This window comes from Plectropomus leopardus, chromosome 17 (assembly GCF_008729295.1).
Source record: "Plectropomus leopardus isolate mb chromosome 17, YSFRI_Pleo_2.0, whole genome shotgun sequence".
NCBI lineage: Eukaryota > Metazoa > Chordata > Actinopteri > Perciformes > Serranidae > Plectropomus > Plectropomus leopardus.
This window is the reverse complement of record NC_056479.1, coordinates 28,742,823-28,755,087: the sequence shown is the minus strand read 5'-3', so window position 1 is coordinate 28,755,087 and position 12,265 is coordinate 28,742,823. Positions and strand designations below refer to the sequence as shown.

Below are 12,265 nucleotides of genomic sequence, written 5' to 3'. Positions count from 1 at the left end.
CCAATAACGCACGAAAAAAGCGTAAAGAATGGATTAAACGGGTCGTTCCTGCGTCGCCCGAGGCCTCGTCTAGCCTCCTGTTGAGTTTTCAACATGTGTCTCTTATTGTAAACCAACAGTGTAACACATTTTGTGGGCTGTCTACGCAGTTTGAATTGCAAAGAAATGAACAGAGATGATTTGTAAAAGTACACAGTGCCACATCGCTGTCAGCTGATTCATTATCAACAAAATCTGGTTCGAATTGCTTCACTTTGTCAAACTTAAAAACTGCTTTCACATGCAAAATAATGGAATTGTATAAGTGATAAAAAATGTGATTAATCACAATTAACTATTGAAATTTTGCGAGCAATCGTGATTAAAAATGACAGAATATAAACCATTTGAAATGTCTTCTTCCTGTGTTGTATTAAGATGATACTGAGCTGGGGAACATGTCCCAGAAACATAGATTTCCTCCTGATTTAAGTGTGTTTGTCTGCTGTAATTTAAATGCGAGTGTAAACATGTCTGGCTAACTAGTTTACTAACTGCAGTACAAACTGAGTGTTACTTCAGAGGCTTTTTATACCACATTAACTCATAAAATCAGAAATTACATTGAAAAAACACCAGTATTTTCCCACCACGTTGAACCGGGTCCTTTTTTTGTTACTTTATCGGAGCTCAGGCTAAAATTAGCAGCTCTGTCTCGCTCTTTATTGGATTTAGGGAAATTTACGATGAATTTGCACATCAATATTTTTTTTGAACTCTTGTTTTTGTCATAAAAAATATAATGCTCTAAAATAATGGCCAGTTGTTAAGGTTCAGATAAAATTACAGCTAAATTTTGTGTATGTGTGAACATGTTTATTTGCCCCTGTGAGGCAGAGGAGGAGGAACATGTGAGAGTAACGCCGTGAACACATTAATGGTTGTGTGTGAAAGATGACAAGTGAGAGTGAGGAGGAAAACGAGCAAGCGAGCCTCTGAGATCTGCTCTGTGCACAGTCACCGCTGTCAGCGTGACTGCTGCGAGGAGGAGGAGGAGGAGGAGGAGGAGGAGGAGGAGGAGAAAAACTGTGAAAATTCATCTCAGCATCCTGTCGGAGGAGTGCAGGAGCGTGAGGGCTCCGCGGACACCGAGGGGACACTCAACCTCTGCAGTGTTTCCCCATGAGAAAATCCTGCCCGACCAAGGTTAATCACTTTTTGTGCTCGGCGAGGAATGTTTGCAGCTTTGTTTGTGCCTGACAAGGCAAAAAGATCTGCAATTACAGCGCATGCAAACAGCACAGTGTTTCATTATGTTGTGGGTCTCTCTCTCTGTGTGTGTGTGTGTGTGTGTGTGTGTGTGTGTGTGTGTGTGTGTGTCTATAGAGTGTGTGGAGGTATGTCGCAGTGTGTGGGACGGTGGGGCCTTTCTGTGAGGCGCGCACTCTGTTATCTCCATTACCAAAGTGCTGCGTCTCGATAGTTTACAGTGAGTAGAGGCATCGCTTTAGGGTCTGTAATCCAGCCTGGCTTTAAATGTCATGTGGGTCTGTCTCACGGTGATGAGCTCGTCCAAATATCACTGCTTTACCAGTGTTAGATCCTCATGATACTGCGCTCTCCTCCAAAACATTTAAAGAGGATCTGTTATGATTTTCAGTCGATTTCTTATTAAGTGTTACAATAAAAGATATTAAACATGACCAAAGTTTCAAAAATGTTTCTTTCGAAAACACAAGGAAGGCAATGAGCAGCGAAAGAAGAAATTATCCCTCAGAAAAAAGACAAAGAAATTGTTTTTAAAAAAAACCAAAAAAAGGGAAAGTAAAAAACAAATGCAGAAATTACTAGAAATTTTTTTTTAAAAAACAATAATGCTGAAAAAAAATCCATATAGATAATTATGAAAAAGAAACTTAAAAAATAACAATAACTCTTGAAAAAAATCCATAATAATAATAATAATAATAATAATAATAATAATAATAATAATAATAATAATAATTTATATATATAATTTTCTTTTGCTTATTTATAGATAATTTTCTTTTAACTTTTTTTTTTCTACAAACTAATTTCTTACTCATTTTTGGGCCAGTTCTTGTGAAGTTGCACATTGTCTTAGAATTACTGGAATGATATTTTAAAATTTTTTTACTGAAAAATATGTATACATTTTCTTTTTCAGAAACATTTTTTTTGTTTTTGTTTTCACTTTTCTTTTTTTGATTTTTTTTTCTCAATTTAATTTCTGTGCAACTTTTTACTAATTTCTTGCTAATTTTTAGGCCATGTCTTGTTAAGCTGCTCATTGCCTTCTCCTAATGTTTTTGTAATAAATCATAAATAAATCATGTTTCAGAGGGTTAAAGCATAAAATATGTACTAACAGAAGCCTTAGATGCATGTATGAACCTGAAAGTAATTAAAATAGATATTTTTTTAACACGGTTTGATGTCAAGTCTGTATTCTCTGCAGAGGAATTTATCACTTTCGGCTGTGTATTATTTGCTGTACTTGTTTCTTGCGCTGCACATCACTCTGACTGAATCTCATATTAAATCCAAACAGTTTGAGAAAGATGTCATCTTTTTCGAAGTTTGCACCAGAAGTTTTCGAGGAGCTCATGTGTGAGAAAGCTGTTACTATAAGACCTGTGAGCGTGCAGCCATCAGTGCACTGTAGCGAACTATATTGCTAGGTGTGCTTTAGTGAGCTTCACGCCGGGCAGCTGCTGTTAAAACGAAGATGTCAAGAGATGTCAGCGGCAGGAAAAATGGCTGTCAGAGAGGCAGTGTTTTTTTGTTTTTGAATTGCGAAGCTAAAATTAGACAGAAGCGGAAACTCGCGAGTGTAATTCACTGATGCAAGAAAACTACAGATTCTGTTGAGATGAAAGATTTAGAGCAAACAGCTGCTCTGAGCAGTGCTCCTTTCTTGGCAGAGGTAGGCTCCAGCGAGCTGATTATACTGTACGAGCCTGGTTTTAATTAAATGGCTGACGGGAGGGGGGCACAAAGGAGAATACAGATCTCCGACAGAGTTACTGAAAGTGTTGCACCTGACTCTTCTCCGCCTCTCTCTCTCTGCTGGCACGGCTCAAAGAGTAATATGCAGCAAGCTGGTCAACAATTTCCCCGTGCAGGCCCGTGCTCTTTGTGGCTCCTCTCTGCAGCTGTGTGTCGGCGGGCTGCAGAGAAATGTGTTTGGCTACATGGCTAACAGCAAGCTACTGCACACAATCACATGACGAGCACGCACTACAAGCGAGTGAGTGAGTAGAAACAAGCAAGAAAATGGGCTCTTTGGCTTGAGTGGAGTAAATAATTGATTTGACAGTGACATACAGCAGGGTGCATCCAAACAAGCTGCACTGTTTGCATTTCTATTACTACGTCCCGTGTTTTACACCGGCAGCGGCGACGTAAACAAGATAACCACGCTGCTTTTCAGTCGTGCATGGACGACTCAGCCAATCAGGTCTCATTAGCACACGCTGCCCTACAGCCTGTCGCAGCAATATATATGCAAATATATTATAATGTATATTGAGAATTAAATCAGCGTGATACCTTACATAAACAAGAATATTAAGAAAATACCACTCTGTAATTCTTTGGCTGCATAAATTAAAGGTTTAACAACATACATGATGGAATAATGTAGCAAATGATGGGAATTTTGAGACTTTCTTGACTTGCAAAATTTAAGCAACAGCACCCTTTGCTGCATGTCATCCCCTCTCTCTCTCCCTGTCACGCTTAAGCTGTCCTGTCAATACAGGCAAAAAGGCCAAAATAATCTCCAAAAAAAGAAAAAGAAAAAGAAAAGAAAGAAATTAGTAAGGAGTTACAAGAAAATTACTTGAAAAAGGGGAAAAATAAAAATAAAAAAACCCAAAAACAAACAGAAGAAAATGATCTGACAAAAATGCAGAAAATTAAAAAAATACATTTATTATTATTTTTTTTTTTTTCCTGTGACATAGTTTTCGAATCATACAATTATAATGATTATAAATGTAGTTGTCTGGACATTTTTTCCTTGGTTTTGATAATTTTCTGATAATTTCATCTTATATTATGATTTAATCTTATATTATTTCATATTTAATCTTATGTGATTTCTTATATTATATTTCCTATATTTATTAAATATTATCTAATATTATTTCTTATATTATTTTTATTGCATTTATTCTTATATTTTCTAAAACCTTTTTCATTTCAGTTTACAATAAAAAAAAAATTGGTTACTTTGTTCCTAGTAGCTATCATTTACTTTTAGTAGTTACACATTTTAGTATTTGCATCAATCAGCTGCAGCAAACGAGCAAACTTTGAACTCTAAAGCATGCCTGGAGAGAATATTAACATTGATAATGCTTTTTTATGACCCGAGTTGCTGACTTGACGTCATAAAACGCATAAACATGGTGGCAAAAGTCAATGTTTGGTTAATGGTGAGAAAGTTTTTTATTAATTTACGTACTAAATATCAAATTTTGATCAGATGTAAAGTGTAATATGGTATAAATGTCAACTGCTGTCCATGCAGAGTGACCTAGATTATATATAAAAATATATGCAAATATATATATATATAAATAAAAATACAAATAAAGTGGAAACAGCTATCAGCCTCTTGTTTAAACGCTCTTAGAGATTAAAATCAACCCTTCTTCTTTGTAGCTTCCATGTTGTTCCCACTTTACGACCCCAAAGCACACGAACACAATAAAGTCGGAAGAACGACTTTCGAACTGCTGCAACAGTAAACATCGCAGCAGACGTACACTTTTGGGATGTTCCTCTCTACGCAATGAGCAAATAAATCCGTTTTGTTTTTGTTTAAACTGGAAGTTGGACGCGTAATCTGTAAGGACGTTTTTTTTCATAAAATATGTAAAAACGAGGTGCAGCTAACTCGACTCTGCTCTGGTGTGCCGGTGGATGCAGTGAGTAGAAACCAATTCCTCTCTGCCTCCAGCTGGCGTTTAAGCTCTCCCACCTGTACCACACAGTGCCACTGTGTGGGCATGCTTTCCCGTGTCCTGAGCCAATAAACCTGTCTTGGAACAGGTGCGCCAGCCGGCACGGCAGGAGGGACCCGTGTCCCCTCTCTGCCTTCAGCCAGTGTGCCAAACAAGCTCGCCCACGCTACACGGTTATTAAATATACGTTTTACAAGCATCACAGAACAATTTCCGATGACTTATTACACAGCGGCGCAGTGTGACTTCAGTCCAGGGGTTTGCTGATTGTGATGCAGGAAATAAAAAATGGAATAAATAATAATTACAATAAATTTTCCCACTCTAGCTGGCTGCTGCAGAATGAAACTATCATATAAACACGATTGTCTGTATCCCACTGCATCAACTCGCAGTTCCCTCCAGATGTGTTTCATATCAGTATTTGAAGTTTGTATGTGAGTTAGTGAATGACTTTCCTTAAAGGTCCAGTGTGTAGGATTTAGGGGGATATATTGGCAGAAATTAAATATAATAAGTTTTTAAATTTTATTTATTATTATCAATATTAATTATTATTACCGATAATAATACTACTAATAATAACAATATAAATAATAATAATTATTAGTATTATTATAATAATTATTATTATTACCTTTCATACATAAAATGGAAATTTAAAGTGCTTTACATGAGAGAGCGCTAAAAATTAAAACCTACCAGTATACAGAAAAATAAATATTTATAATCATAAAAATAAAAATAAAATAATTATACAGCACATGGATACTATGGAAACACTGTTCATTCAGTGTTCTTACCAGTTTTAATAACCAGGTCAGTTTGTTTTTTATCAGAAGAAACCTTTGCGGATGATTCGGCTGCCGGTAAAAACCTGCTGATGGATAAACACCTGCGGAAATCTAACCAGATGTTTCAGCTGGTCGCAGTCTGCAATCTCAGTGCTAGATGTCACTAAATCCTCCTAAATCTTACACACTGTACCTTTAATAACAATAAAAATGAGTAATTTCCTCACATTATCCCATTATTATTATTATTATTGTTGTTATTATGTGTCCAGTACCTGCGCCTGAGCTCCATTGATCATCAGGTAATAAAGCTTGCTGAGGATGCTCTGCTGCAGCTGGTCCCAGGAAATAGACCGATCCTCCCTCATCAGGAACGGAGGTCCAAACCTGAAACAGAAAACAGAGAAAGTTTAAAATGACAGCTCACAGCTACATTCGCCCTGGCCGGCTCTGCTCGTCCTATTGTAATGTAAATAATAATTTATTAACATTATCAGCTTTCGAGCAGAATTCTCATTACAGCGTATCTATGGACGGACACAGAGAGATAACGAGGAGAGAAAATAGATGATGAGGAGAGGGACAACCATCCCTCGGAGACGATAGATCACATGACACATTCACCATAATACCCATTTAATTGAGAGCAGCCTTCCATTGTGTGCTTGAGATTTATTAGTGTGAGACCATGTGAGCATGCATGTGCATAAAGAGGCCAACAAAGACACACGGGCACATACACATGATGACGGGATGCTAATATACCGCATTAATCAGCAGGAATAGAAGGAGAATAAATGAAAAGTGATCCGTAAAAAGCACTATTTCAACCTTTATATTATTTTTTTTTAAGATGTGGGAACAAAACTGCAGAAATCAAACACATCCTCCATTAAACAACTTTCCCATTACATCATGCATGGATACCGCGGAGATCGTCAGAGTAATTGAGGTTGGATTACTGTTCAGGATGGGAACCATTAACATTCTGTGGCGGCTGCAGCGACCACGACCCCGGATGAGACAACATACACAGCAAAACTGGAGGGAAAATGACTTAAAGTACAATTAATTCGGTTGGAAACTGCTGTGGAGAAAGACACAAAAACAATGCCATTCTTCTGCTGGGTGGTTTGGTTTGAGGCAAATGGACTTAGTGTCCTAAATTCAAAAGGACTTTAACATTTTGTCAGCAGCTCTCTGGCTCCTTATTCTCACAGTCGATGGTTTAACCTAAACCTTAAATGTGAAGTAAGAACACTTATTTTCGCTCTGAAAGAGACTTTTGATGGGATCAAACAGAAAAATCTATTATCGACTTGTGATCACCTCAGACTGTATACAATAATGGATGTAACCAGCATGACAGTTTTGAGCTCTTGAGTTGATGGATGTATAAAAAAATAACTGGATACAGAATGGAGAAGGCGCCCTATTCATTGTATGTATGAAGCCAAAAAGTTTAACGATGGACCCATATAGAGAGCGCAACACAATTCCGGTTTAGCACTCTGCTAACTTGAACTGGAATAAAACAATTCAATCGTGTGGCTCTTGAAATGTTATCGGATCAAAATTGTAATTTTCACCGTTTGGCCAGAATTGGTTTCGAGAATTAGTGCACTTCTTGGAGATTTGCTTGAGTTTGATATTTTGCTGTCACCATCCTGTTTATCTGGGAATTAGAGGTGACCGGATTTGAACGAGACGGCTAAATTCCACCGGGTCCGTCAACTCTGCGTTACATGTTTCTCCTGTGAGCGGAGAGGGAGGGAGTCCTGGCGGGCGCCAAGCGGACCACTTGTGGTTCCACTCAGGGCGGGGCTCCCAGGGGGCACAGTGGCTCTGAGATCCGTCGCTGCCAGAGATCACTGGGCTGCTGATCCGCAAGTTGACCTTCTAGCGCCTGGTAGAGAAGTTGCTCGGGATTTCGGGACCGGAAATCCACCGGGCGTGCCTCAGAGCGTCTCAGCTGCACCCTAGATGCACCTTGCCGCTCTGCTCCGCGAAAAACCAAAAACTCGCCGAGTCTGTTTTGCCAAAAAAAAACGCCTTGCATGGACTCAGGATCAGGTGCTGCATCTTTGCCCAAAAATTGATCTCTCTGACATACTTCTACTGCCTTCTGATGCTTGTTGTCATGTTTCATGTTTTTATTGTTTATTGTAGGTAGTTTCGTTCTTTAAATGTAAGTTACCATTTGTGATGGACTGTTTGTGTCATGTCCTGTGGACTGTTTTTTATTAGGACTACGGATGAAATTCCAACATATTTACACTGATGCTTATTGCTGATATGTTGATTAATGTGCACTGTCCTAACTCAATAAACTGAATAAATTAAATAAATTTTTTATGTCTGTCAGTCTGTGGAAACTGGGAAAACTGAATTGTGCTTCTGGGATAAATAATCTGAAACTGAATTAAATAAAATTTCATCCCTGTACCGTTGTCATGAATGTTGAATTTAGCTATAGAGATCACAACCTTTTTATAAACCGGGCTGTAAACATGTTTATTTCTGCTGTAAAGTCATGCTTTTTTACATGGGGGTCTGATGGGATGGACTTGCGCTGTGGTCCAGCCTCTAGTGGCCATTAGAGGAACTGCAGTTTTTGGCTTTTCCACATTGGCTTCATTTTTCAGCCTCTGAGGTTGCTGCTCGGTGATCTATTTTTATTTTCCACCTGCCTCCACAGACATGAGAATCAGATGTAACACAAGTAAAATATCATGAGTTTGAACTGTTAACTTTCACAAGGATTAATGCAGAAACAGCGAACATTTAGATTTCACACATTTCATGTGAAACTCCTTTTAAATCCTTTCTGCTGCTATCTGTTGGTTTCACAGTTTCCACAGATCAAGGAAAACTGAGAGCTTTCACACCTAGCTGACTCTCAGAAATGTACCTGCGATGCTATTCTGCAGAGAGCGAGGGACAAGTATGTGACTCCAATGTCATTTTCTTGGCGCAGACGAGTCCTCCAGCTGTCATCTGATGAGAGGGAGATAGGTGGGTGGTTTGATCAACGAGGGCGAGGCGTTTGAAGGAGAAAGTGAGAAGCGGATGGGATTGGACTTTCCCACAGAAGCGCTGGCGAGCTCGCCTATATTGATCCCCCTGGACTCTGTCAGGGAGACGGATGTCTGATCTCTGTGTCGTGCCAGATGTCAGATTCCCCGGTTGTTTGGTCTGAAACTCATCTCACAGTGAGATGTGAGTCCTTTCAATAACAGCGAGCTAACGTGACCTTGAGGTGCTTTACCAGAGCAAGGACAGATAGATATAATGTGGACTGAGCTACACACAGACACAGAGCTCTCGTCTGCTGAAATCAACAACAAACTAAATGACAGATTAAATCAAAACTGAGAGGATAAGAATTTACATTTTACTAAGAGTTTCAGTTTGGCCTCATGTCCTTAAAAAACCTTTAAAATGCTTTGTCCTCTGCCTCTTTCCTGTCATTTTTAATCAGTGTTGTCTATATTTAGATTCTCAATATTTTTTGGGCAACATCAAATAAAACGTGGGCATTAAAACATTATGTAGCTTTTCCAAATTAAAAACGGCAGTTTCAAAGTCAGTGTAATGTAACTAACTTTCAGCAGAGCTGAGTCTGTGCAGCACGTTCTCACTCCCAACTCGTCAAAACCGGCTGTTTATTCGTGGACTGTTTGTCTGTCCATGTCTCTGTCCTCGGTCCTGACGACTGTGTTGCTATAATGCATAAAATCTGCTGTTGTTGGTGGATTTAACTCATAATTTGCTGGTTAGGTGGAGCAGATTTGGATGAGTGAAACTGAAATGTGGTGTCTTTTATAAATAGGATGCTGTTTGGGTCATATCTTCATGCATGACTAAGGCCCGTTTCACACAGCACGCGTCAGCAATGCGTGATGGCAGCCTCGCCGAACTGCAGCGTGTTTCCTGCTTGTGGTGTTCACACATGCAGTGTTGTTGCAATGTCGCTGCCTGCTGTTATGAATATTGTATTTCCACATTCATAAGCACAAATTCCACTAATTTATTAAGTCCTGCAAGCTCCTGCATTGCTGACAACATGGTCCTGCAAATGTTTCAAAATAAAATGTGTCAGCAACTAATAGGATTCTGTGCACGGAGACGCTGTCTGAGGGCTTTTATTTTGATACAGAAGCAGCGAAGTTTGATTCAAACAGGTAGCTTTGTATTTTCTCATCTCTGCGACGGAGAGAGACTTTTAAACTGCAGTAAAAAGTGGTATAGAGTTAACATAACTATCAAACACCATCCTCACTGTCTACTTCTGCTGACAAACGTGCATGTCGCGTAAAAAATCAGCAAACCACCGTTTCTCTAGATGTGCTGCAGCTGACATGCAGCTGAAATGCGCTGGACAAATACTGCTCAGACAGGCAGTGTGCACGCTCTAACATGGGCACTGAAATAAAAAACAACAGGTTCGAGGCTGCTCACGCACTGCTGACGCGTGCTGTGTGAATCAGGCCTAAGGACAAACGTCACAGCTCTTATTTAACATCTCGTAATAGTTGTATAATTGCAATATTACAGGAAAAGGAGTACTTAAACTCCATTTGAGCATGTCAGTGATGCCGTTGCGCTGAGGTCTGAAAGCGTCACACCCTCTCTTGTAATATTGCTTAATTAAAAAATGATAAGCCAATCAAGTCTTTATCTTCATATCTCTATCTTAATCTTTGTCAAAAGATAAACACTTTCTTTAGCTTGTGCCTCTGATTCACAGTTCACATAACAGCCACCGGTGTCACTACTATCTTCCCTTTAGCACCTTCAATGTTTGTTATTAACCGCCCTTTTGGCCTCAAATTACTTTTGCACAAGCGTCAACAGGACAAAGCAAGCTGAGTATCCGTGCTGTACAGAGCCTGAGTGCCACTGTTATTAGACCCTCATGCACATCGCTGCACCATGAGGAGAAACCCAAACATGCCTGGTTACGGTTGCTAAGCTATGATCGCGAGTTTCATAAAGGGTCACTTGATATAATTACCTAACAGCCTGCTGGCCGCTCCCTGCAGCGTTGCACACCAACAGCAGAATCTTTACAGGGACGCCGTGGTTGAGGAACTCTGATGACAGCGTCCCGGACGAAGGTAACCTCTGACCCTCGGGGCCGTGGAGTACGGAGACGATGGGAGGCTGTGATGGTAACCTGCCAGAGGAGGAAGCACACAAAAGAGGCGGTGTGAGAATTAACTGGAAAGAGACACTAAAATGAGTCATATGAGGAGGAGAGAGAGAAGAGATAAAAGTTATTTTTTAACAAAGATTAGAATCGCAGTTTCGTGATAAATCCTGCTGATACTGATCACACTGCAATTTCACATTCTTCTGGTAAACGCTTACTTTGGGAGATTTTACACTGATAGCTGACAGCGTAAAGTACATGACATTTCACATTTTCTCCTTGAAACTGGCTTAATGTCCTGAAAATGTGACCGTTAAAGTTAACACCTCTGACAAGGAGCGAGGAGGAGAATTGAGATACATAAAGTGGCGAGACAGCAGCTTTCTATTTGGGGAACAGTGATTCAGAGGGGAGAACAGATGGACCAATGGCTGCCTGCACCCTCAGCAGGAGGTATTATCTGATGCAGCTTCTGCTCCACATCCCGTCCTGGTGGGGTGCCAAGTAGCACCACTTCTCTCCCGTTTCCCCCCCGACTCTCTATCGACACAGAGGAGTGTGACTGACTGAGCGAGAAGATTATGAGATCCTCGTGAAATGTGACGTCAGCAGAGCTCCTCGCACAGCTGACAACCTCTGCGCTGAACGCAGCACATCGGCCTCTCACAAGTTCACGGTGATTAATCACGTGGCGAATTAGACTCGCAGACACAGATGAGAAGGTATTGATTGACCGAGGTGGCTGCGCCTTCTCCAAAACGTTTCATTAAACACTGCTGTTTACACCTGACGCCTGATACATCACTGACAAAGCAAATGTCACTGCTGAGCGTCCTGTTACTGAGAGAAGAGAGGCGTCTGTCTCTGCCGGCTCATCCCTCCTCTTACGGAAATAATTGGGGTGTGGCGACGTTAAAGGGAGGGTTCCCTTTTTTGAAGTTTGTATGGATTACTTATGCACAGACGGTTTATTTCCACTGTAGACAGGAATCGGCACGCCCCCAGTTTGGAGAAATGAAGTCCGACATGGATGCTGAGCTGCTGTGGAGGGGTCTGCCACAAAACGAATTCTAGCCACCTAAAAAAATATCAACGTTTTTTTAAATGTTTGCTAGATTAAGTGTATTTTTTTACTGCTTTACCTTAATGTCTGCCTGTGACTTTCAGTGGGAAAATGAAGCCTTTTTTTTGCCTTCTTCATAGCCAAACTCCACTGAGAAAAACAGTGATTCAACACAGGAGCTGCTAAAGTCGGCTGCACCAACTGATCTTAAATAAGCCTGGTCCCTACTGCTAAGTCGGTCTTTGTTGAGACTAGTTTTTAGAAAAAACTTTACATACGT

The 12,265-nt window shown here is 40.1% G+C and overlaps 1 protein-coding gene across 1 annotated transcript in view; it reads right to left on the bottom strand.

Annotated features, from left to right (window-relative positions):
• Nucleotides 1-12,265, bottom strand: part of usp43b (ubiquitin specific peptidase 43b) — a 96,222-nt gene that overhangs the window by 17,718 nt on the left and 66,239 nt on the right. The window contains 3 exon segments of the mRNA XM_042504290.1: nt 6,043-6,154; nt 10,785-10,911; nt 10,914-10,946. Coding sequence (XP_042360224.1) covers nt 6,043-6,154; nt 10,785-10,911; nt 10,914-10,946 — 272 coding nt within the window.